The 26,825-nt window shown below is 31.9% G+C and overlaps 2 protein-coding genes across 15 annotated transcripts in view; one reads left to right on the forward strand and one right to left on the reverse strand.

Annotated features, from left to right (window-relative positions):
* Positions 1-450: 450 nt before the first annotated feature.
* The window catches only part of LOC148599850 (uncharacterized), a 35,753-nt gene continuing 9,378 nt past the window's right edge, over positions 451-26,825 (reverse strand). For 3 of the 13 annotated variants that reach the window (XM_088558774.1, XM_088558778.1, XM_088558780.1), the window contains one exon: positions 451-8,053. In XM_088558774.1, coding sequence (XP_088414900.1) covers positions 6,379-8,053 — 1,675 coding nt within the window. In that variant the 3' untranslated portion in view covers positions 451-6,378. The other 10 variants (XM_088558777.1, XM_088558776.1, XR_015918030.1 and 7 more) reach the window with 9 other exon arrangements.
* LOC148599851 (uncharacterized) lies at positions 18,169-25,464 on the forward strand. 2 transcript variants are annotated; one of them, XM_088558805.1, is made up of 4 exons: positions 18,169-21,894; positions 23,047-23,113; positions 23,940-24,013; positions 24,349-25,464. In XM_088558805.1, the coding sequence occupies exon 1, from the start codon at positions 18,687-18,689 to the stop codon at positions 19,407-19,409; it is 723 nt and encodes a 240-aa protein (XP_088414931.1). In that variant the 5' UTR covers positions 18,169-18,686; the 3' UTR covers positions 19,410-21,894; positions 23,047-23,113; positions 23,940-24,013; positions 24,349-25,464. The 2 variants fall into 2 exon arrangements, with proteins under 2 accessions (XP_088414931.1, XP_088414932.1); XM_088558806.1 differs by having other exon boundaries at positions 18,169-22,386; positions 24,349-25,463.

Below are 26,825 nucleotides of genomic sequence, written 5' to 3' on the forward strand. Positions count from 1 at the left end.
ATTCGATGGCAGACGACAACAACGAACTGACGACAGCGTGATACCATTATTCCACCACAGTTAATTATCTGTTTCAAACTTTTCTTGTGTAAAATGTTGTTATACTAGTGAAATTGAAAGGAACCCTCTTTAATAAGGCCTCCAACATGGATCTCCTTAGTAGATACAATCAGGAAGACATGACCTCTTTAGTAGATACAATCATGAAGGCATGAAACATACCATCATCATATGGTAGCGATAAATTGGACACATCTTGACAAAACATCAACAAGACCACTTTAACAGCCCTTCCATTGACACTAGAGTTAAAGCCAAGAAGAGATAACATGGCGTCATACCATTGTGTTGGAAATGCGCAAAATTAACCCCTCATGGGAACATCTTCAGAAAATGGCCACAGACAGGCCAAGACATTAAAACTAGCCCTTAAGGGCAAACAAAAAGAGATTTTCGTAAAATGTTTTATTTTTTTTTACACCAGCAGTCTGAATACTATTACATGACAATTTACACAAAAAATATCAAATTTGCTTGGATTAGAAGTAAAATTCTGGATACTTGAAAAAATTCAGGAACAATAACTCTTCTCTTCTAATATGGAGGACTGCAATAGCTTGCTAATGTTTCACAGTAATTTTGAATTGAAAGCATATTTAATTTACACATGATCAAAATTGACATACATGTATTATTAAGTTATTGCAATAGTAACTTTAGAACTTTAATTTCTATTGCATTAAAAAAAATTCCAAAAAAATTAAGTGGTAAATGTTGTTAAAATATTGTAATAAAGTGTACAAAAAAGAACAAAACAAAAACAAAACAAAACAACAAAAAAAACAAAAACAATGAAAGTCACCACTATGAAAAAAATCTTGATGATTCAAACTCTTGTTTGTTCACAGAAACAAAATTTTACTACTGATGAATGATGGACAGCATTGACATGGAAGCAAAATGGATTATCTCCCTTAGAACTACCTGTACAATGTAATACAATGTACTTTAGAATTAATATCATTGGACTGGATCTCTGTTGATACTAAATAATTAAGTGTAAGTTTTAAATCAGGAAAAATGCATGTCCATAACCCACAAATATTACAGAATAATTTTACTCAAGGATACTTTCTTTATTTGAAAAGATTATACTTTGATCTCTACATCAATAGATTTGTTCAGAATAATTTTTTAAGAGAAAGTAAGAAAAAATAAAGTTTTGACAGAATTAGCTGCCCTTGAAATGTTCATTTTGTGTGCATATCCACCTAGTCTGTCTTTCATGCGATAATCCATATTGGCAGAGTACATAATTAAAGACTCCGTGAATTGGCAAAGTCGCTTGAACTATACACAATCTTTAAATAGTCCATGTTGACTGCATCCTGAAGATGAATACATATTCCACAGACTCTATTGGAATGTGTCACATTTTTGATGGACATTAAATATTAGGTTTGTCATTAATATCCATATTGATCATGATAAAATATGTTGGATTCACCCATTATCGGAAAATCCAAATTCACTTAGTGTTTAAAACAAACTTCCACCATGCCTTGGCCATCTACATGCAGATACACGAATATTGTTCCTAGTGTATCAGAAGATAAATTCCAAATCATTCTACTGTTCAATGTACATGAATATGTAATTCCATATGGCTAGGCCTCATTAGTTCTAAAATAAAAACTGGGTTTATCCATCTCAGGAAAAAGCCTTGTTAACAAGTCACTTGAGATTTCCTATTAAATTGTCAGACTTTGGTGGAATTGAATTATAAATAATTGATGTAAACATATTTACAGTGGGTATCCAGGGGGTTCATGGGGTGTTGGAAAATTTGTGTTACATGTATCTTCATTCAAAATATCCAATGAGCAAATAATGACCTGAGTGCCCTTGGGGGACTCCCCTTTTTAAAAGTTTCTCAATCCAACTCTGTAGTACATTGTACATACACACGAAAACGAAACATATATATTTACAAAAAAAAAAAATAAAAATGAAAAATAAACAAATATTGTAAATAAATAAATGTGCATTCTACTCATGCCATGTACATTTATATACTGATAAAAATTACATTTAAACGTAGATGATATGCTGTACACATGGTAAGTATTGAAGAAATCTCCATGTATTTACAATTAGTGAAAATAATTTCCAGTTTATTTATTTAAAGTTAAAAATATTTAAAATTTCAAGAAAAAAAAATGAATATACATGTAACTTCACAAGGATTTATAAATGTACAGTGCATGAAGTGCATGAAGAAATGTATTTAAATTTAAAAAAAAAAAATTAAATTTGACTTACATGTACAAGGATATCACAAGTTGCCAAAGTTGAAGGTGAAATGTCTTGTAAAAAAATTCAAATCATGGATAAAAATAAAAATAAAGTACAGTACATGTTTTTACATAACTACTTCTTTTACAGTTTCATTTTAATTTTTTGAAAGTATTGTTTTTATAAATAGTCAGTAAAAGGATACATGCATGTACATGTATTCATAATATTTATAACTACAATAAGTTATAACTATTTGTTTACAGTGCCTAAAATGTTCATTGTTTTAAAGAGTCTTTTTAAAGAATATACATGTACATGTATATATGATATTCATGACAAATAACAAATAAATATTTCTTAAATCATTTGAGTATGACTAAATCAAAGATAGAAACATGAAAATGATACATACAACTATATACATGTACAACAACAATGAAGAGAACAGATTTTCACTGATGACACATCTAGATACATGTATTTGAAAAACTTGATGAAGACCAAGACTTATTTATAAAGAAATATGAAATAATTTCCAAAAAAAAATCAATCTTTTTACTATATAAACTAATTTTGTATTATTTCTTTTAAAGATTTTTAATTAAGTTAATTGCAAAATGTATTACATTTATGTAAATAAAAAGGTAAAAAGTTATTAAAGATAATTAAGTCAATAAATTAAAACATGTTTCTGAAAAACATTTCTTAGAAAAAAAAAGATTATTTCTGATATTGTTATAAAGATTTCTGATAAATTAAATCATTATAGATTAAACATATTTTATTTATCTTTAAATCTGAATTTGTTTAATAAATTAATATTGTCTTAGTCCATCAAGAGAAAAAAAAAACACCAAATCATTCTGAATGCACCATTCAAAGTACATATACATGTTATAATCTTATTATACTCGGCATCACATAAATAACATACTGTTAAAATTTGAATTAAAATATTTTCTGCGACTTTATTGACACCTACTGTCGTTTAAATTGTCTTAAATGACTTGCTCATTCCTTTAAAAAAAATATGAACTGGCATTGTTCCTCACATGAATCATTCATTAGATTTGAACTAATTATAAAATACAGGTATAGGTGTTAACATAATTACAGTGGCAGATCCAGGGGTTCAAGGTGCAACTCCCTCCCCCCCCTCCACACACACACACACAAAATAATTACTAATTTTTGTAATCTATGGACCTTAATGAGCAGGTAATAACCTGGCACCCCTCCCATTTTTCATAATTTCTCCATCCGCCCGTTAGTGCTAAATATATAAAATCAAATACACATACATGTACATTTTATTTTTGAACAACAAACTTAAAAATCAACATTTATACATGTAGATGTACATGTACCTACATGTGAATCAATAAATTGGAGATACATGTATTTCTTTTAATTATTGAAGTTGCAAGTACATGTAATCACTGTTGTGGGTAATTTAATGTCCTTAGTAGTATCTTTCAATAATATACATGTAATTGATATTTCAAAAAAAAAAAAAAAAACAATAAAAGTTCTGAAATAAATCAACCATTTAAAAAAAATATGTTCATTTTAGTTGAAGCAATGAAGACTTATAAGGATATCACATGTTGCCAAAAAAAATTCTATTAAATTAATTCTAACCATGACTAAAAAAATGCTACATGTACATTACATGACTGTACTTTTTTAATTATTGTTTTAAAGAAAGTTATTTTTAAAGGCCTACATCTAAATACTGGGTATGAATAAATCACTAATACAGTAATGTACATGTACTCAGACCCATCGAAATTTTTTTAAGCACATCTGACATTCGGTCAGACACAAGGTGATGACTTGTCTGACCGAACGACAATTTGTCTGACCGAAAAAACTCTGAACAATTTATGGACACGCTAACATTTTTGATGGGGGGTGGGAATCTCCAAGTACATTTTATTATCAAGCTGATTTTAAAACTACTGGGTATGGGCTCTTGAATTTGTTAATTTGTCACCATTATTCATTTTGGCTAGAGTGTATCTGATGAGTCTTCATAAACGAAACATGTGTACTTTGTTTTGAGTTCTTTGTATTATATATTGTTGATTTTTTAAATTTGAAATAAAGTATTGTTATTAAATTATAAAATCTATTCTCAATCTCTGGCATATAACATAATCATTTCAAAATTCAACATTTCATCTTGATAGTCAAAACATTCACTGTCTTCATAATCATCATCATTGTCTTTGTCACAAAGGCTCTCCACAATGTTAAGTGTTGAGTTAACTTCAACTTGTACATTATCAATATCATTCTTTTCCTCATCAAGTATTTCAACATCTGCATCATTAGTCATTATAACATCAACAGTATTTTGTGTTTCATTTTCAGTTTCCAAATTGGTATTAGTAACAGGCTCTTTGGATTGATTTTGGGTTTCATTTACAGTTCGACCCAACAAAATTTCAAATGAAAATTTGTTTTATCAGATGTTCAATTATTAATCTTTATCAATTTCGATGTAAAAGAAATATACTTTATTATTTTTTTCATTATTATTTTGACAATATAATGACCGCATGTTTCACATGTAAACGAGTAGCGAGACAACGGAAGGGACGATATATCAAAGGACGAAATGACGTGTAGCGAATGAACTGGAAGTTACATATTATTGTTTACAATCAAATTGATTGACTATCTCGCTAGACTGTAGACTAATTCACGTAATTATAAAAACGTTCTAGTTATTCACAAAAACCACTTCAGTTTTGAGAAAATCTTCTTTAACATAAGAAAAAAACATGGGACACCCGGGCCAACAAGCAACGTGTATTTACCGGACAGGTCCGACGGTCCGGCAGGTTTAGATGGGTCTGTGTACTTAATTTTTACCACATTCATATTTTGATGTTGGAACTTGTAATGGTGTTAGATATTTACACAAAGTGATACTATTATTAAAATTTTTAATTTTAATTATATTCAGTTTTCAAACGAGAAAATTTCATTTATTTCGAAACATGAAAATGCAAATATATACAACAAAAGGCAAAAATTATTTTCAATGATGACACATCTACATGTAGATACATGTACATGTATTTGACAATCTTGATGAAGACCAACACTGATTGATAAAAAAATATAAATTAAATTTATTTTACACTGTACTCAATATGAAATTTCTGTACTATTTGAAAGATTTTTTAATAAGTTAATAATTATCATATTTTTGTAATCTTATGCCAATATAAAAGTAGAAAGTTCTGTCAAATATTGTTAAGATTTTTGAAAATTAAGTCCAAAAATTAAATCATGTTTCTTTTCTTTTATTTTAATTAAGTTAATTATCATATGAACAAATGTATGTTTATTTATGTCTGACAATTAAAAAAAAAGGTGGAAATGTCTGATATGATTAAAATTACTTTAGAAAAACAAACCTTATATACTCGAATTCACCTCAGCCTGTTTTTATTTTTTTAAATGATCTTATATCATATTTCTGCTATTTACATTTAATGAAAGAAAAACCCGGTTCCAAATGAAAATGTTACAACTGGTACTTAATATATAACTTACCACATATAGTATTCAATTGGCAGGGAACCAGACATGTGGCGTGAAATCATGGTATGTCAGCTCTTCAATTGTGAGATAATAGGGAACATTTCAAAATACCCATAGAAACAAGATGGCGGATAAACAATACGCTCAATGCAAAATTCTCATAAAAAATAAATATGGAAATATTTCGATCTCGGAGGTAAGAACGAAAAATATTTGTATGAAAGTTGTAGTATAGAAAGACATGAATAAAATGGCAATTTTTTAAAAAGAACTTATAAGTAATTTAAAAGATAATTAAAAAAAAAAAACAGGCTGAGGTGAATTCGAGTAGATCTACATATAAAAAATAAAGTCCAAAAATTAAATCATGTTTCTTTTCTTTTCTTTTAATCAAGTTAATTATCACATGTTTATTTATGTCTGACAATTAAGAAAAAGGTGGAAATGTTTTCTTACCTTGAAATTGAATTAATCTCAATAATTTGTTTATCTCAGTGTTGCCTGTTGGTTCTCCATCAAAAGTCAATATACAGTAAATATCCTGACCACATTCTCATCAATAACAGTGAGATGATGATTCACTTTATCATAATGTACACACTGAGGGTAACACAACTCATCATCTCCACCGACTACAACTTCATGTTTATCTCCATCCCTTGAAATTAGTAATAAATTATTGTTGTTATTATCACACACAAAAATATTCCGGTGTTGATCCATTGATATTCCACGAGGCAGTGTATTGCGATCCTTGAATGTGAAGATAACTCTGAGGTCAGAATCTAAGACAGTAACTGTGTTGTTGTAGTAGTAAGGACAGGTATAACATATTCTGTTGCCATCTGTGTCTATATATGAATGAACATAAACAGTCCGGTCATCATGGAGTTTGTCTATTTTTTCTGTATCTATATTAATTTTTCGGATTCCTACCTGATGTACACAGAAGTATAAATGTCCATCACTATGTGTAATTCCTCTGACATCACTCTTTATCTGAAGTGTTTTAATGATTTTACTCCTGTCTACATCTATGATGGAGATTGTTTCATGGCGAGGATTAGAAACAGCAACATGGTTCTCATTGATGACTGTTACATCCCATGGGCATGGGTCTCCTCCATTAAATCTGACTGATGATTTGTGTTGACCATCACTGTGTAGTATGTTTACTACACCATTGTACCAATCAGTCAACACCAGGAGTCCATTAGGCAGCGTACAACAACCACGACACAAACCTTGATCTATTGTAAACTGTTGTTTAAGTGTCAGTTGTCTGGGGAATCTTGTCTTCACCTCTGCCTGACCCATGTTTGGTTTGTTTATGTCTATGGAGGTTGTTTGTTTTTCTCTTGATACTTTAATGTCACACAGAGTTTTTATTCCAAAAATTGTGTCGTCTGCTGTGATGTTTTCATTCATTTCTATGTCTGTATTATCCATGGCTCCTTTTTCAGATAATTTGTGTAAGATTTCTTCCGATTCTTCAACTTCTTTCTCCATTTGTTTTGTTGCTATGAATGTATGGAAATTTGATGCATGGTTCTTAATGAGTTCCTCCTGTCCCAATAATTCACCAAGTTTTCTTTCATTTGATTCCAGGATTTTTGTGGTGGCTTTGATTTCATTTACATTTTCATTGACAACTGACTCTAACTCTGATAATGTTTTGTTTTCTAGTTTCTTTACTTGATCAATAAGACTTTGGGTTCTTTTTTTCACCTCTGTTGATAGTTTTTCCTTTTTTTCCTGTAGGTTTTTCATATTTTCTTCCCTATCAATGATTGCATTCACGAAGATTTCTTGAGTCGATTTTATGTCTCTCCAAACATCTTCGAAAACTGCTGAAGATTTTACTTCATGGATGACATCGTCTATATCTAGGGTATCATCACATTTTTTATGTGACTTCAGCAAACACTTTTTGCAAATGGGGCAATCATGAGACCTACAGTAAAATTGATATTTTTGTTTGTGTTCTTCGCAGTCAAGTTGAATGTTATGGATAAAAGATGGTAATTTTAGGTAATCTTTGTAAGGTATGGTGCTGTGGTCCCTTGTTGCTTTTCGTACTCTGTGGTGATCACTACATGTTGGACAGAGGGATTCCTCACATTGTGGACACCATACTTCAGGAGTGCTGGTCTTTTCTAGTAACAGGCAGATGCTGCAGCTTTCAGATGCCATTTTTCTGTAATATAAATAGAGAACTATAGGATTTTAATTCTTACTTCTTAAAATCATTAACATATAGCTTAGTATAATCCCTTTTGGGATTTGGCATTGGTTATATTTTTTTGTTTTGATGGTGGTGGTCCAAGCAAAAAAACATCTCCAGCGCCAAATCCAAAAACAGTGGGTTAACCCTCATGGAGCATATTGTAGGGGGGGAGGGGTGGTTGCATGTACATTATCATATCTTGTTACAAAAACTACTCCTAAGCCCCAAAGGTGTGATTACAAGGGACTCGGGTAAAAGCTGAGCTGCGAAACGTGGATGTAGCTTGAACTATTATGTTGTGATTTGGCATTTGGCATTGGGGATATTTTTTTGTTTAGACGGTGGTGAATTAAGCTTATTACCAAATTTTTTTTATCGACTTAAGAATGAGTTTATATAAACCTTTCATCTTTCAACTTACATGGACTTTTTATGAGCAACTCAGAGGGTGTTCCTAGAAAAGCAGAGGACGCTTAACCTACTTCTTATGTACATGTATTATTTTAGTTACATGTACTTCATGTTCTTTTTTTTGTATATGTCTGTTTTCCATGTATTGTCTGTCCCTGTATTACTTTCTTTCGATTACTGCTAGAACCTTGATTACTATTCATATGGGTTAACCCTCATGGAGCCGAGTGGTCAAAATACTATACAGTTACGTACATCATAGTCGTTTGAATTTTAGTGACAAATAGCAATATTTGGCTCTTTTCTTGCTATTTGTCACTTAATTTCAAACGACTGTGTGTACATGTTTATCAAGCCCCTGTTTTTCGTTAAAAAAATCAAATCAAAAGTTGTGATTACACAGGTTAAACCTACTCCAACAATGCTAGAGGCCATCTGGCAAGCTATTTTCTGACTTGGTGCCATCCTAAGAGTTGGGGTATGGAGGAACGGAATTCCAACTTCTTACGTTGTATGAGTAAGGTTAAACCTCTCAGGAATCTCAAATTTAAGTAATGTCATGTCTAATCCCTGTAGGGATCGGTGGTGGTCAAAACAAAAAAAATATCTCCTGCACCGAATCCCAAAAGGTTACTGTCATGTCTTAATTTGGCACAACCGTAAATATCAAGTTTGAAAATCATCACAGTTATTGAGGGACAAATGTTTGTATGACTTACAGACAAGCAGCACGGTCAGGGAAGTAAATTAGCGGTGGTCCTCCACCGGTCAGACAGACGCGGAGTTTCTGTTTCAATGATGACGTATGTCTGCGGGTCTCACTATTTGGCGACAAGAAGTGACAAAAAGCGACAAGAAACAACAAGTCGAATAGCGGAAAGAAGTTTTCGTTTTTTTTGTTTTCATTTAAACAGAGATATACAATTGTTTATTTGTGTGTTTGATTTCAAGCAAAAAAAAAAAAAAAAAAAAAAGAATAGGAAAATATTGATTTTAAAAACCAGGAAAAGAATATTTTTCAGGTAAAAATGTGAAGATAACAGGTAAAAGGTTGTTTGAATTATTTCCAAAATGATAATAGCATCCGGAAGATTTTTTTCATTAAAGAAAAATGATAAAAAAGAAAGAAATAAATCAATAAAACTGACTTCAAAATATGTGAAGAAGATTCAATTCTCCCATTTTTTTTAAAGAATAACGCATATTGCTCAACTTGGTATTATTGTTTTGCAGTTTTCATATCTCTCTAGATAATAACCCATTTTATCATATATTTTGAACTGATTTCTTCTATAACAATGCATGTTGCTATATATTTTTCTTTCATTTAAGAAAATATATAAACAGCTGCGCTTTAAAGCGCATGATACGCCCGTTTCCCTTTTAACTTGTCCTTGTGTTTTTTTTTATGAATTTATATGATCAACTAGAAATACTGTGAATATCCTCCCACCAGAAAGGTAAATAAAAAATGCTCAAAAAATTTGGCACTATCAAGGCTACCTTAATTTTAACTAAGTTTGTTGTCTTGATTTTTCACCCATACATTTCTATCTTGTTTAAAACACACTTTTCTGACAAGGTTACCAAGTACCTTTTATACTTATTAGTCGACCATTAACAAATGGTCTGTTTTATACATTTTTTCAACGAATAAAATTTCCTTGGCCGTTTCCGGCCTTTTTTAAAGAGTAAAACTTCATAAACTTGAAAATCGCCCTTTTTTAAGGAAAAAAAAAATCAAAAACACGGAAACGAAAAATCTGAAATTTATAAAAATCAAAAGGGAGCTTACGTCAATAGATATGCACAACTCACCAAAGTTTCAATTAAGTTGGTGAAAGCGTTTTTGAATTATCGTCCAAAAACTTGAAAAACTCCCTTTTTAAGTAAAAAAAATCGTAACACGGAAACGAAATATCTGAAATTAATAAAATTTGAAAGGGAACTTATGCCAATAGATATGAACAATTACCCAAAGTTTCATAAAAGTTGGTGTAAGTGCTTTTGAGTTATTGTCCGAAAACTTGAAAATCGCCCCCTTTTTAAGGAAAAAATTCATAACAAGGAAACGAAAATCTGAAATTTATAAAAATCGAAAAGGAGCTTAAGTCAATAGATATTAGATATGAACAATTCTCCAATGTTTCATTGAAGTTTGTGAAAGCGTTTTTTGAGTTATTGTCCGAAGTGTGGACGACGGACGGGCAACAGTATACCACAACACGTCCCGTCTTTGACGGGCGTATAGAAATCATCTTTTCTTTGAATCATACCACTGAATGTTGAATCCAAACAATTTCCTTTTGTTACTTTTTCAATTGTAATATCACATAAAACATGTTCCCATATTTTTATCAATTTGAAAACACGTCAAATCAGATCTGATATATATAGATATACAGTACTGTAGTTTCTTCATGAATTGTAGTATCTAATTTGTTCAAACTGTTCATTGGTCAAATTGAAAAAAGATGTTTTTAAATCTTAAATTTGTAACAGTTGACTTCCATTTTTTTTCAAAATTTTTCTAAAAATAATTAACTCATTTTGTTTTCAACAATTATCTGATTTTTCCTGTGTCACTTTATTTTGCCTTTAATTGAAATAAACCTTGTCGCTTTTCTGGACTTCTTGACCTCTGGTCCCTACTTGACACCTCTTGTCACTAATTAAATTAGGCCGAATATCAGCTTCAAATTTTCAGTTCTAGAAAACTTAACTATAAATTTCTGTATGAAACATTTTGTTATAGCTGCCAAACAATGTGATATTGAGTCACAATAATATAGCTACTTGTTGCAGTTTGTGTTAAAGCTTCCTGGTTCAATTATAATACAGAGTGCCAGAATATTTGTAATTAATTATGTGGAAAGGACCTTTGTAAGTTGGTATAACTTATGTCCAATCCAATTGCCTGTAAATTTTAGCAATAAAATATGTTTAAACTAAGAGTGTCAGAAGTACCTGTAAAGTCCGAAACGAACTCAATATAACATCAAACGAAACAAAAAACGAAATCAAAAGAAATAAAATTTAATAGAACCCATCAAGCCAGATACATCATTTTAATTTAGAAATTGAAACATGTCCCAATGATCATTATAATCAATAGGATTTTAGGCTATGCCAATGATGGAAGGAGCAATTGCGCAATCGTCTACTTCCATCAGCATATTTTAGCCCTTCATAGTTAACACAAGACAATTTAAATTTGCAAAACACTGAATTGCAAATCTTGCACCACTTTTTCTTCAACCTACCATGTCATGTAAGTAACCATTGGATGCAGATTCGCATGGGATTTAATGAAATGCATTTTATTTTACAATTTTTTTATAAAATAAACTTATAGTTTCAATTTAAAAATCATAGGATTTTTTTCTCCCATGGGATTATTTTTGTCCCATAGGTTTGTTTTGTTTGTAAATCAATACAGTTAGAGACATATAAAAATGGGTACATGTGTATGAAGAGGTATTATGATAAGATACCAGAAAGTACAAATGTGTGTGTAGATTGAATGAAGCTATAGAATTTAAATAATTTTACATCTCTATTATTTATAAGCAAGTAATAACCAATGCGTTCTCACTTTTAGTAAGTATATTTATTACTTTTTATAAGGAATATGTTTTTATGTATTGAATTATTCAACTTAAAAAAGAATTGAAGCTAAATTATCTTGATAAGTGTCATTTCTTGAACATGCTTTATAACAAAATATAGTTCAGTTTTTTTGCATTGCAAAAGTACTGATATTGTTGATAAACTACAAAAAGGTTAGTCTTCCATAACATTTCATAACGATATCCACATTCAACACAAAAGTATCTGTATTTTTTGGCATTTTATGTCCATTCTTAAACAAAAAGTGTTAAAATGCAAAATCAACTTTATTTAATACACCCCCCTCCTTTTGTGTAAAAATTGGGTTGATTTTGTGCAAAATTTTGGCAAAAATGAGCAAATTAACGCCTAAACCGTCTTTCATAATTTCTAAGGATATGAAATAGATGCCCATGCAATTTGACAGGATTTAAATGTCTGAATCAAAGTCTAACTTATCATTTTGAACCTTATATCATGGGCAAGAACCACAGTTCATATAAACTATTCCAATCTGGCTAACATAGACATAATAAAAACACCTAATGTTGTCATGAATGTAAACAGATATAAAATTACTTAAACAGAAAATGAATGCTTGATACACATTACAGCACATCAAATCATAGTAAGGTTCAATAATGTATGTTCTAAGTTTTTCCTGAATCGGCAGACATTTATTAATGATTATTTAAAAAAATTAAAACCTTTTTTGCAATGGTGGGGTTTTGAATAAAATGAATTGATTTCTTCTGATGAATAAATGTGTAACTACATTCCTATTTCAAAATTTACATGTTTGTTGCTTATGTCTAAACCCCTACAGTTTCCTCCAATTTTACCCTTCTGTGAATGAGGCTGATACATCTAAACTATTTTTTGAATGTCAACACTTTAGCTTCAGTGGGAATAATATTAGCAGTCACAAGTACATGTATTTACATATATCATATTTAGGTAGCAATGATGATTTCTTTACAACTGTACTCCAGTATCACCAAAAGGAGATTCTCAATTTCTCATTTGATGGTTATAATAGTAAAAGCTCATGTTATGTACTGCACACTTTGTAGTGATGATCTGATCACGATAGTGTTGCTCTTAAATATAATGTGAAAATCCTCCTAAAATTTTGCAGGAAGTTCTTGCTGTATACCAGTAGCTATTCTGACCATAGAATCCCAACCAATAATGATACCTAAAAAATAGTTAAGAACTAAAAATGTCATAGTATTGGGTAGATTTTTAATTAAAAAAATGCAAACAAAGCACAAAAATGTGATGTCAAGATCAATGGTAATTAACCCTAGAGCATGTAGAAGGCTATACATCTTAAAAATGCTTAACAACACGCCAATTATCAAAAACCTACCTTGAAAGATAATAAAGTAACAACCTAGTGTAAACATGAATTGTGTTACTGGCTGACTAATTACTGAAGGTGATTGGTCAGTTTCAGCAGGCAAGAACCACCCTCTCACTTTTCAAAGCCATGCAAAGCATAATCTGTAGGTCTTCAACTCTTAAAGGTTTCTTACAAATATTTATAACTTATTAATGTATTCTGATTTATATGGAACTCATTCATGTATAAAGACTAACTACAAGTAATATGCTTCTTGTGCTAAATTAACTAACAGAGTGCACAACATTAATAACAATTTGAAGTAAACTGATTACCTAAAAAAAACATCAAAATCATGTACAAGTAATGCTTTACCATGTATATATAGGAAATACCTGAAATTACAAGTTATCACATATTGCTCTCACTACAGGATCCAAAACCCAATCCATCAGGTTGGTCAATGTATTAATAGTCATCTGGTATTATCAGGTTGTCCCTACAATATACAAAGCTAAAAGTGCTGCATTGAATCTCTACTGATGCATTTCTTCACATAATTTTTTTTTTAAATACCTCGAGTGGTTTTGGAAGAGCTGTGCTAACAAGGTCTTCACATTAAAAAACAATCAGTTTAATTATCTCCCTTTATGGGTCTAGTGCATATATTATATCTTTAAATAAAGCCTAACTTTCCAATTTTAATAATATAAAAAATTAGATGACTTTTTAATCATTCAAACAGTATGTGTGAAAGTTTCTGATAGTCTGTGAAACGAAAAACAAAATCAAACATCTCCTCTACTATTTTGCGAGTTAAATGTGCTTTCTATTAAAATGCTCGTCATGAAAGCTTCCTGTGTATTCAAAGCAAAAGTGTTTCAGCCTATTGACAATGTCATCAAGATTATGTTAAAAAATGCATACCTGTGGATGAAAAAAAATTGTTTAATTATTTAATAATCACTGAGTATTGCATGTATACGTAATTACTGCTACAGTAAATGTGTCAAATGATAATCGCCCTTTTTAATTGGTCAATATTCTTCTCTAAGAAATGTGTAAGTGTCTCTCTTTTAAATACAAGTCTTCATTTGTCTACCCCGGACTTGACTTTTTATGAGCAACTCGGCGGGTGTTTCTAGAAAAGCAGAGGACGTTTACCCTACCGGTGCACCTGGTCCATGCTCCCAGTTTTTAGTGGAATCCGAGTTGCTCATTTACTTTTGTTACTTTGTATGTATGATTTTAGTTACTTAATGTTCTTTGTTGTGTATGTCTGTTTTCCATATCTGGTCTTTGTCCCTGGATTACATTCTTTTGATTACCGCTATAACCTTGGTTCCCTTGATTACTCTTTCACTTATTAAAGTTCTGAAAAAATAAAAATACAGCTAGACAAATGTAGTTGTACAAGTATTAAAATGCCAGCGACATGTGTAAAGATTGAGTTGAATATGGTTCTGTTGAAAAATTTCTGTTGGTATTGAACCCTCCCCCCTCCAAAAAACAAAAAAAAAAACCAAAAAAAAAAAACAAATGCCTATCAACATATTTCAATCTTTGCACACAGCATATCTTATTTTAAGTTCTATTTAAGAAATTTTAAGAACGAACATGTATTAGGAACACATACTAAGCAACAAATCCGGTTAAAACTTTTTGCAGGATTGTCAGGTAGTGCCTGTTTTGTACTATAAGTAAACAAATTGCAAGTCTATTCTACTGACTGAAAACTTGTGACTTATTCTTGTAATTAATGTTCAAATGAGGTTTAATTGATTACAAATACTTTAATTCTTCTTTGACAGATAAGTAGCTATATGCTGGGCAGATCCAGAAATTTGTAAAAAGGGCTGGGTGTTCATTTTTTCACTAAACAAGTATAGCTGAAAAAAAACTCCCCATTAACTAACAAGACATATTTTCAAATAGAAATATTGATTTTGCTTTCTGGTTAAATATAAATAAAAAATATTGCACTTGCGAATCAAAAATTTTCATCCGGGTCCCCCCCCACTTTGACAGTACATATATAGTAAAGCTCACAGTGCTGGCTGTTTTAGGCAATGCCTACCCCACATATTATCAACTTGGTAAGGAGTTACCAGTCCCTGTAATATAAATACCCTGACCACGGTAACTTTAATCATTAAATATTACAATTACAGTGAACCTAATTCAAAAAAGATTCTTTAGATACAATAAATATTCCCCCTTCAAATAAAATACTAAAAAAAAAATCTAATTTTATAATGGGTAAACGCCGCACGAGAATTCAGCTTAGTTCCCAACCTGTGACTGTGGAAGGAGGAGGCTGTTTCAGGAGCAGAGTAGTCAGAGCAAATCATGCAGATTTTCTGGAGCAGTACAACTCCTAACTTACTGTATAGTAGGAACTTGATGTATGGATTCATTGCTGTATTGAATTCGTTAGTTTCTGAACGACTGCAGCATCAACACTTATCTCGCTGCTGGGACGAGGTCATAGCGGGGAATGAACAGTATACAAAAGCGTCTTGCATCATGCGTGATTTCGCCTCCCCATTTCGCCACTGACTGACAATACATATCCGAGGTTTTCTCTGTAATTATCCTTTCGTATAACACTTGTTGTTTTATCGATGCAGGAACGCATAAGATGAGCATTCCAGTAACGTAGTAAATAGTTGTACAAAAAGTTATTTCATAGCTAGCGAAGGAGTTAAATTTAGGTAAATGCTATATATAATATAAATCCTTGGGCTAACGAATGAAACTGCACTTTCTCGGGACTTCGTCTTGATTAAACATAGTACGTGTACATTTTAATACCCAGATCTAACGTAAGATGCTGGCATTTCCGTTCGTCCATAGGATGGTGCCATATCAGAAAATAACTTCCATGCAAGCGAACCTCTTTCACGCGCTGCAGTAATTCGGTTTTGTAATTTAAATTAAAGCATGGACTGTAAAATCATTGGTGACAGTTACACCCATAGACCTGTAATTAATTATAACTCCCTATTACATGTACGGTTTTAATTCGCTAGTAAAATTATAAAAAAAAAACTTATATAAATTAAAAAATAAAAAAAAACTCATTCACTAGTCAGCAGATCCTTTCAGTAAATATAATTATATACAAGGACTTTTATAATAGCCTATCAAAATCCTTCGGTTGTTATATTAAAAAAAAGTATTAAAAATGATATAATTGGATTAATGTGGATAATTTCATGCAAAATTTGGGTGAAAATGAGGAAATATTATACTATGACACACCCCTTATTTCTAGACCCTCACCCCTTTTAGAACCCACTTTCTAAATCTCGGTTAAGTTTACGTACGACACTACACAGACCAGGTGACGAATAGAATCGCCCTGAGGTAATTTAAAAAAAAAGTAATTGTTTTATGGTTCAGACAGAACAGGTGACTCAACAGGTGACAGGATTTACCTGTCCAATATTGCAGTAGAAAATGTTCGTTCCCTTACAGTTCTGATCATCCGTGTGTATATAGTGTACTAAAGTGCGTTCCTGTTATAGACAAGAAGCTTTTCCAGATGGGATGATGACAAAGGTATACTAGTATATTCCAACATTGCAGTAAAAATTCTTAATTGTATAATTTCAAAATCGCCTGCTTACATGTAGGGAAACTGAAGTTCTAAAGTTTTTCATACCTCTGGTTATAGCTAAAATTTATATGATATGCATTAAACTGTATTGTACATACGTATAATAAGATTCACCCATTCTACTTTTCGAAACACTATACGGTGGAATCTATATGTACAATCTATACCTGGTGTACACTGAACATACTATTTTGTACAGTTCATATTGGTTACAAGTGTCTACACGTTGATGTTCCATGAAAGCGTACATTGCGCGTTTTTCGATTCAACTTTTGCGCCAATTGGATAAAAACTAGTTTAATTGTCCCAACATATTTCCCCGTGGTTGAATTGCGCTTAAAAAGACTGGCACTAATTGTGTCAGTTTACCGGTAAAAGGTAGCGATATCAAATATTTCATAAAAATGTGAATATGAAATAGATGTTAAGAATATATATATCCAAAAAATGCCAAAAAGATGTAATCTACACTTAAATAGATTTACCTTGTATTGGATCTAGTATTGAAAAATCTTTTAAATGAACATTAACTCCGCCCGGATAACTCGCCGGTCCCAAGTCTGGATGTCCCTATCATATGTAAAATCAATTTCAATTATTCCCATGCGCGGTTGAGCCACGGTGCTTCACACGTCATACAATAAGGACACAACCCATGTCATGCCAAAAACTGTTTTAAACTATAGGAGAGTTCTTCGTGATGTCATCACTTACCTGTGATTTGTATTTGGTTGGCAAAAAATCCCTTGAGTGGCATGGGGCATCAACTTTATATCATCATAACGTTTTCGTTTTTTAAGATAATTGAAAAATTCTTTTGGTTCTCTACACTGCCAATAATACTCTTTTTATCCACGGAATTTTAAAATAAATATTCAGTAATTAGACTATGTGAGCATAAAAATTTTAAAATAATTTTTAATGATAATAGAGGTTTACATATAAATATCAGAATGTAGGACGAAAAGTCACAGGACAAAAAGTCACGGACGAAAAGTCACAGGATAAAAAGTCACAGGACAAAAAGTCACAAATCATAAAATGTTGATAATTGTTAAGGCAAATATGAAATAGAAATATTTTTTTTTAATTTTTGGGAGGATTAATTTTTCGTTTTGTATTTTTTTTAAATAGTTTTTTTTCAATTATGGTAAAATAATAAGAGTTTTGCTAAAGTTTACAGGCAAATATTTAATTTGAAGTATTATTATTTTTTTCTTTTTTGTTGGATATACATTTGTAGAAGTGAAATTTCCAGTAGTTTTTTTATGACCAATGAATGTGCTACAAAATCTGTATGACTTGATAGGAGGTGCATAGTGAAAGTTGTGAGTTTTGTTTGACCAATCAATGTGTGATTTTAAAGATGTATGGCTTCCAAGGAAATGCATGAACATCTGGACAGACCTGCATGTACTAATTAAAACAACAATCTAATTGCGAAATAAACAATTTGGGGTAGATAGTTAGTAATTAGTTTTTACAACATTTAACAATTTATAATCAGTGGGATAATTTAGGGCTTCCCTAGAAAGGAAAACAATACAGAGGAGACAGCCAACTTTCATTTTTTTCCAAAAATATATCTCTGTCCATGGTAGAGCTTTTATGAGTAAATGTCTGGCTTTTTGCAAAATTGGCATAAAAAGGACAGGCTTTGTTGCCTCGTCATTCAGTTCCAAATGGAGATCCTAAAGAGCAACAAAGGCGGTTCAAAGCTTTGCTTTGAAGGTTACACCTACAAAAGACATGCTTTACGCAAGACCAAGCAGTGGTGGAAGTGCACCTTAAAGTCCAGTCAGGGGTGCAGAGGCAGCCTGTCCACAGACCTACACAATGAGAATCCAGTACCAAGTCAACCACATAACCATGCACCACAAGAAGACTCAGCAAATCTCATAAAATATCGCAACAACATGAACCACAAAGCAGAGTCTACTTTCAACAAGCCCAGCCAGATCTTCGCAGAATGTGTATCAACTACATCCAATGCAGTAAAAGCCATGTTTCCTACAGAAGACTACGTTAAAAGATCCATCAGACGTCGCAGACCTCAACTTCCTGTTCCAGCATCTCTAAAAGAGCTTACAGTGCCACCTGAGTTATCAGTTACAGTAGATGACGACCAGCAGATTTTCGTCCTCCGCGACAATTGTCCAGAAGCCAGAACCAGAATTATTCTCCAAGGCGCAATCGGTACACAGCCAGCAAAGAGAGTTCGGCAGAAGATAGTTCATCTCCAGAAACGACTCCAGAATCTGTGCCAAGACCGTGTATCAGGCAGAAAGACAGTTCCAGAATTCCTGAATGGTGTCGCCTTCCAACATTTGCCTGGGTAGACGTACTACAGCTGCAGGTGCAGAGTTAGACGTTTCTAACTAAATAGACTTTCAACAGTGTTTGCTAAAACAGTGACAATAGTGAAAATGAACTCATGTGTTTAAACAAAATGCTCAAAGAGATATTGTGTGTTTAAAGAAAACCTTGCAAAACTTTTTATTTATTGACTTTCTGTGCTTATATTGTTGTGTGTTTATTGTTTTGTATAAAATGTCTATGGTGCTATATAAAGTATTTTGACTTTTTGTCCTACTAAAATTGTGACTTTTTGTCCTGTGACTTTTTGTCCTACCAAAATTGTGACTTTTTGTCCTGTGACTTTCCGTCCGTTTACCAAATATCATTTCAAATTTATTTTTTAAGTAAAAGAGTAAAACATTTACACACAAAATATGAATTATTTTATCTAAACGAAACATTTTACAGAACCAAAATTGGATATAAAATAACAAAGTTAAAAAGTTTTGAAAATTGGGATTCTAATCATGAATTTGCTAATTGTTTATTTCGTTGTTTATTTGCCACCCAATTTGTCACTTAGTGATATGAAAATTAGTGAATATGACATCACTAATGAGATTGGCGAACTCTCCTATAGTGGTCCAATTTCTATTTAAAGACTTCATGAGCGAATCAATGAAATACCAAAAAAATGTCATCCTTAAAGATCTGACAAGAATATCATAACATTTTTACGGTAAACGGTTTAATTTACTTATTGGGCGAGTATTGAGCTTTCCGTGCTATGTGTAGAATATTACCGTAAAACAAAGGGTGAGAGACAAACATGGATATTTGTCTATAACAAATGTATGGTTATTAACAAAGTTATCGAAGTGAAAAACTCTATATAAGAGTCAAAATGAAAAGTCTGCATAAAATTTAAATGGTTTTATCAAAGTACAACCGGAAAGTTTGCAACCATTGCAATGGTCATCGTCACTCGGTACAGGCATTTCCTTTGGACATTGAGGATTAAACCAGGTTTTATGGCGCCCGTCCTTGGTCCTCTTATAAATTGATTTTTTAATGTGACATTTGTGCATAGGAAATAATCAAACAAATAGTTGCTTCACATATTTTCGACAAAAGTGAATAGAATGTATCATTTTCATAATTTTCTTGGGTAAATTTAGGGTCCTATGTCAGCTCCTATTTTGTAAATCTCTTGATCTGCCACACGAAACACGTACGAAGCCATATTACGGGATGTATTTATTACCTAGATTATAAGTGCCCCCAGCTAAACCGACCACTTCCTGTATATTGTACTTAATTAACAGTAAAATGGAATATCGAGCTGCTAATGCCTGTAGTCATTTTCTCGTAACAAACGAAAATTTGAGTTTTACGTATACATTTTGACTGCAGATTTTGATTTTTTAAAATTCATTGTAAAGATAAAATCAAATCAATATCTGTATAAGTTAAGTAAGGCAATCATGCTCACCAGTACAATGTTACAACAAACAACAGTACATATCCCAGTATTCTAACAACTGAACAGAAGATAATATACGTTACAATTGCAAATACACAATCATAATTAAAGTAATTAAGTTAAGACTGTAAATGCATGGAAAAGGAACCTACATAAATTACGCATCACCTTGAAATTTCCAATGATTTTGAAATATATGCATATACTATATTTTGAAAGAGGAGGGGCTTCCAAAATAATAAGGCTAGACATACTGGCGTCACAACTCGATACAAAATGAAATTCATCCTCGAAACTTTTCATTGTGCACAAAGCACACTATCTATTTGACATCTCTATACAAGGAATGTGATAATTATCATAGTTAACATATAGTAAGGCATTTTTTGTACTAAGTCCGTTTTGTTAAATATTTTTGCAGACTTGGTACAAATTCAACAACAAATTTGTACAAATAACACTTAGGAGAGCCCTGAATTGGCTGAAAGGTTCCGTTTAGATCAAATGTTAAGTACCAATCAACATAAAATTCAGACACTGCTAATGGAGAAGTGATTCATGTTGGATAAATTATTCACGGTGAAGAAAAACCTACCAAACAAACGATGCTTTTGTGCAAATTTCATTTACAATCTACATTTTTGTACATACTTTGCTCTATTTAGCGCAACAAACAAATAAAAAACTAAGACTGGTTATGTGATCAGTTACTGTTTCTAAACAAGAAATAAAATTAAATTGGGTTGATTTTTGACGTGCTGTCTGATTTTTAGAAAGCTTGATAAAGAAATGTACTTACGATTAAAATACTAGGAGTGTGAAATGTGGTGCACGATAGAACGTTTCCATGTGTTGTTTCCTTTTGGTCCGTGGTCAAATCATAACTTGTCACATTACACCATGATTCGTTCCTTTCCCCTGCATTTCCAAACTCATTGAGAAACTCTTCGCATGAGAATAAGCACGCGAGAATAACTTTCAATGCTTTCAAAATCTTGGATGCAATTAATATTTTAAACTCGTTCTTACCAAAATAGAAACAAGTTAGTATCATTCATTCCCGAGTATTCGATATTGTCGTTTACTAAACGGAAATAAACGCGAGTTGAATGATCACTCCGTCATGAACATTTTAATGCTACAAGTGGGGTTGCATGTACTGGACAACAAGAGCAGGTCTCACTTCCAGATAATGTTTACTAAAACCGTGTAAACATGATGGCTTTTCAATGGGTTTGATCCGGATTAGACCCCCCTTTTTTGTTGGAATTTTTTTTCAATATTTTGCCATTTTTTGGGCAAATGTGGCAGAGTCAAACTTTATAGTTTGCATATTTTAAGCTATGATTTTTATTTATGTACTGCAATGGTAATTCTTCTACAAGTGATGGAATAAATATTGAGAGAAAAATGTGACTAAAACAGTATAACTTTAAGCAATGACCATTTTTGAATCCTGGAATAATAGTTTTTAATACATTATGTATATGTTCCATAAGTTTATCTGTGCACGCAGTAAGACAAACTAGATAGAGGTAGGTACTTTCTCACATAAGATACAGTACAAATGGTTTTTTTTTTTTTTGGTTAAAATGTAGATATGGATAGTTATGGGTACAAATGTTACTTGTTTATGTTGTTAATCTTCTGTATTAACAATTCAGAAAGGCTTTAAATTTGAAATTAACAATATAGATATGATCATTTGAAACCATAATAGATTCAGTGCTTCTAGACCCAACTATAGTACAGAGTTTTGATTTTAGCATTTTAAATGTAAAAATACTAGTTTAGTTTTTCAACCTGTCCATCACACACTGAAGATTGGATGCAAGTTTTCATTAGTGGGAATTGGGGTGTCAGATTTCTTGTGTTTGAAGAGAAATGGTGTTACGATTTGGAAATTATATATATATGGCATATAAGTTTTACTGATTTCATTTTTTCTTCTCATGGACTTTCATCAGTGGACTTAGTACTGTCATATTTTTAAAAAATTGGAATATTTGTTTTTGGCACCACTTTTTGCTCTTATTTCTGAACATTGATTAAAAAAATTGGTGACAGAATTTTTGAAGCCAGTGCAGCCTCTGTTTCAGTTACATATTTATAACTCCATTTTACTGTCTATATACAGAATCTGAAAGTTATCTAATTTTGAAATAATGCATAATAAGTATAATTTTGTTTTGAAGGTGCTCTATGTTGCTCAAGAGAGATTAGAGGATGCATGAAAGGATTCTTAGTAATGACACGTAAAAGGTGAGTGACGTATAAAGAACTTGCACAATTAAATATTAAACCAACTATGTCTGATGAAAGATAAACAAGCTCTAGCTAGATGTTAAGTTCTGCTAAAAATCACTATTACTTGCTATCAGGAGATATCTCTTTTTATATACAGATGCTTTTGTTATATGATTAAGCCAAAAACAAATATCTTTATTGTGTGAATATTCAATTGCAAATAGAGTTTGTCAAGTCCTATTCTAAAATTATAGTTGAACTGGACCATTATTTTTTAAGCTCTTATCTTTGCACCACTAACATACCTATTGTTTCAAAGGTAATCAAGGGAACCAATGTAATAACAGCAAGCAAAGGAATGTAATAGCCCATGTTGTTTTTGTCAGAAAAAAATGAAAGGGATTTGAGTTAGAGTTATCTTTCTTTGAACAATGTGAATCAGCCAAGCAGAACTTTAGATTATCAAATAGTAATCAAGGGAACCAAGGTAATAACGGTAATCAAAAGAATGTAATCCAGGGACAAAGACCAGACATGGAAAACAGACAACAACAAAGAACATAAAGTAACTAAAATCATACATACAAATTAACAAAAGTAAATGAGCAACTCAGACTACACTAAACTTGTTACATTTTTTGAAAGTTCAACGACAGCTTTCTCCACAATCTCTTAATTAATTTTGATTAAACTTACCCCCAGCATGTTGGACTTAACATTGAATTTTACTTATGTGCATTACAAGATAACTGCTTTAAGGATGCTTGCAATGAAAATTAATTCAACTAAATTGAAAGGTACCATATGTATTATCATGCAGAATTGTTTTTCACCATTTCAGGGACCAGCCACCTGCTTGCCTCTATGGTTAATGACTAATTCAGTATATGCAAACTTGATAGCTAATCATATCAGGTATACACTGTTCTCCAGAATTTTTGTACTCCTGCTTTTTGAGATGGGACATATTATGGCATACTGGTGTCCGTCCATCTGTTCTTCATACTTTGCACAATAAATCAAAAGTGCTGCCACCAACTTATATAGAAAGCACTTTATCTGCGTGTCTGTTTGTCTGTTCATGTTATCTTTTAGATGTCTGATTGCAAGTAATTTCAGCTGTTGATATTAGAAATGAACATATATCAAGTAAGAATAAATAAGATCACTTTAATTACAAATAAAATGGTACTGTAAAATATTTTATATATTTTGTTTGCATAAAGATTTTTACTTGTTTTATTCTACAGAGACGAGAAAGGAAACATGTTTCATGGGTTGAAGCTGACCAAGAAAAAAAGAAGTGCCAAAAAGTTGATTATGGACCTGAATTTAGACTTCCACTAGAATTTTTATAATTTATTTAAATACTAAGATAAAAGTACTTCTCATACAGCATTCTAAGTTTATATTCTTAAACAGCATATTTATAGTCAGAGTATCTTTGAATATTTTTTCCTATTTCGTTGTTTTACATTTGTGGTTGATCTGTGAATTTTCAAAGTGATTTCATTTCAAAGCTATAAAAAATTAAAAACTTCAAAAACATCTCAAAACAATACAAAAAACCTCTCTCTTTTAGTCGTTCAGCTTTTTTATTCATACTGCACAGAAGAAAAATGCACTAAGTGAATATGTAAGGCATACACTCTCTATGACTATCATTGTATTTTAACACAAGATATCCCATGGGAGAAAAAATCCCATAGGAGAAATTAAAATCCCATGGGAGAAAAAAAGTCCCATGAATTTCAAATTGTAACTACAAATTTATTTTAGTAAATATTGTAAAACAAATGCATTTTATTAAATCCCATGCAAATCTGCATCCAATGGTTACTCATATGACATGGTAGGTTGAAGAAAAAGCAGCGCAAGATTTGCAATTTAGTGTTTTGCAAATTTAAATTGTCTCGTGTTAGTTCTGGTCTTATGCAGTCGGCTTAAAGCGAGGTTAACTTTGAAGATACTGGTAGCTAACTTAATTTCGTAGAAAGAAGGCAGAAAGTGTCTGCAAATGGAAATGGCCTCAAGAGTTCCTGACCGGACACCAAAACTTATGAGAATCACATGCCGTTGGGCTAATCAAGCCAGGTCAAGAATTTTCGTTTATGGAAATAGAGCTTCATACCATGCAAAACCATAAAGAAGAGTTTCACGAACCCTAGTTGAAAGCCTCCAGCGAGGCTTCGATGCCTTCTTTGCCAAGAACAAAACTATTTTAAGAAGTAATTTGACACAAAGGTCATAGAAGAGGGGGTGTTGGCGGTCATTTCGCAGGTGAGTTTACGGCCATATCGTACAGTGGATTATAACTTATAATACAAAAATAGCCTCATATCTTTCTTCCTTCCCAATCTTGCTGGCTATGATGCTCAACTTTCGGAGCCCATGTCCGACCACTGAACAGCTTATATGTATCCCTAATATCACTAAAAATGTAAAATGTACATCTCATTCAGCAAGAAATTGGAGTCGGTACGAACAAGAAATGGGGGATGAAACTTCTCTACTTGTGTTCAATGTTTGTTGATAGTCTCAAGAATAGTTTATGAATAAAAACTTCCATGAGATCTTGATAAGCATAACCTACTGCCTTTGCCCAGAAAGTAGGGAATGAGAATGGTTTCACTAGCATCCGTTCAACCATCTCTATACCAGAAAACGGGTGTGGTCCAGACATGTGATTGATTAAGGCACAATTTTTTTACATTTTGTGATTACAGTTACAACTAAATCACATAGTTGCAGTTTAATTAATTAAATTACAATTCATTTAGTCATGTAATCATGATTACTTTGGATTACTTTATACTTTTTCGCAAAGATACATGAAAGTAATACCACAAATTTAAACTTTATTGGTACATCTTTAATGAAACATTCTCAAGAAATATGAGCATTTTTGAGGTAGATAACAAAGTCAGCATGTTTTCAAAACATGTATATAGTGTACATCAATGTTTGCAATGAACTGAATGTTTGAATGTTTATCATCAGTAGCTTTTCAAACGTGTCATCACTAAAACGGCATCTCTCTGGACGAAATATATTTTTCTCTTTGTTAAAGAGTCTCTCTAGTGGAGCAGATGATGGCGGTATTACCAAATGTGGTGTTGCCATCATAGATAATGTGGAATAACTTGCATTATTCTCCTTCCAGTAATGTATGGGATGGCAACACTTTGGGGCACTTTCTTCTGATATGTAGGAATGTATATGAAAAGACCCAGACGGCTTTGGTTGATAGAATAAGCAGAAAAATACTAGATCAGATGCCAAAAGAATTTCTTGCCCCTAAAAAGTATTCAGAATATAATCAAATAAAAATCATCGAAAGTAATCATGATTACTGTCCATTTTAGTCCAGTAATTAATTATATTAAATTACAAGTAAGCACATTTCAATTAAATACTGGTTACATCCAATTACATGCAAAAATGTAATCGATTACAGCTGCTTACAATTACAGTTAACGATTACCACATTCCTTATATGGTCCTGTTTGTGAACTCAAATGAACTATGATCACTATAAATTCAAATATCGCGCACAGAGGGTATATTTGAATTTTAAAGCTTTACACCGCTGCCACACTAATTGCTAGACCCCGCCTTTATATGCATATTAGTACAATAGAAAAGATTTGTAATGATTAGTGCGCATGTCATGTTGATAGCTGAGCCTGTAAGCCAGCTGATAGATACGTTGTAATTCAGCAAGCGG

This window comes from Perna viridis, chromosome 13, assembly GCF_037379345.1.
Source record: "Perna viridis isolate PV_CMFRI_1.1 ecotype Kerala chromosome 13, ASM3737934v1, whole genome shotgun sequence".
Taxonomy (NCBI): Eukaryota; Metazoa; Mollusca; class Bivalvia; order Mytilida; family Mytilidae; genus Perna; species Perna viridis.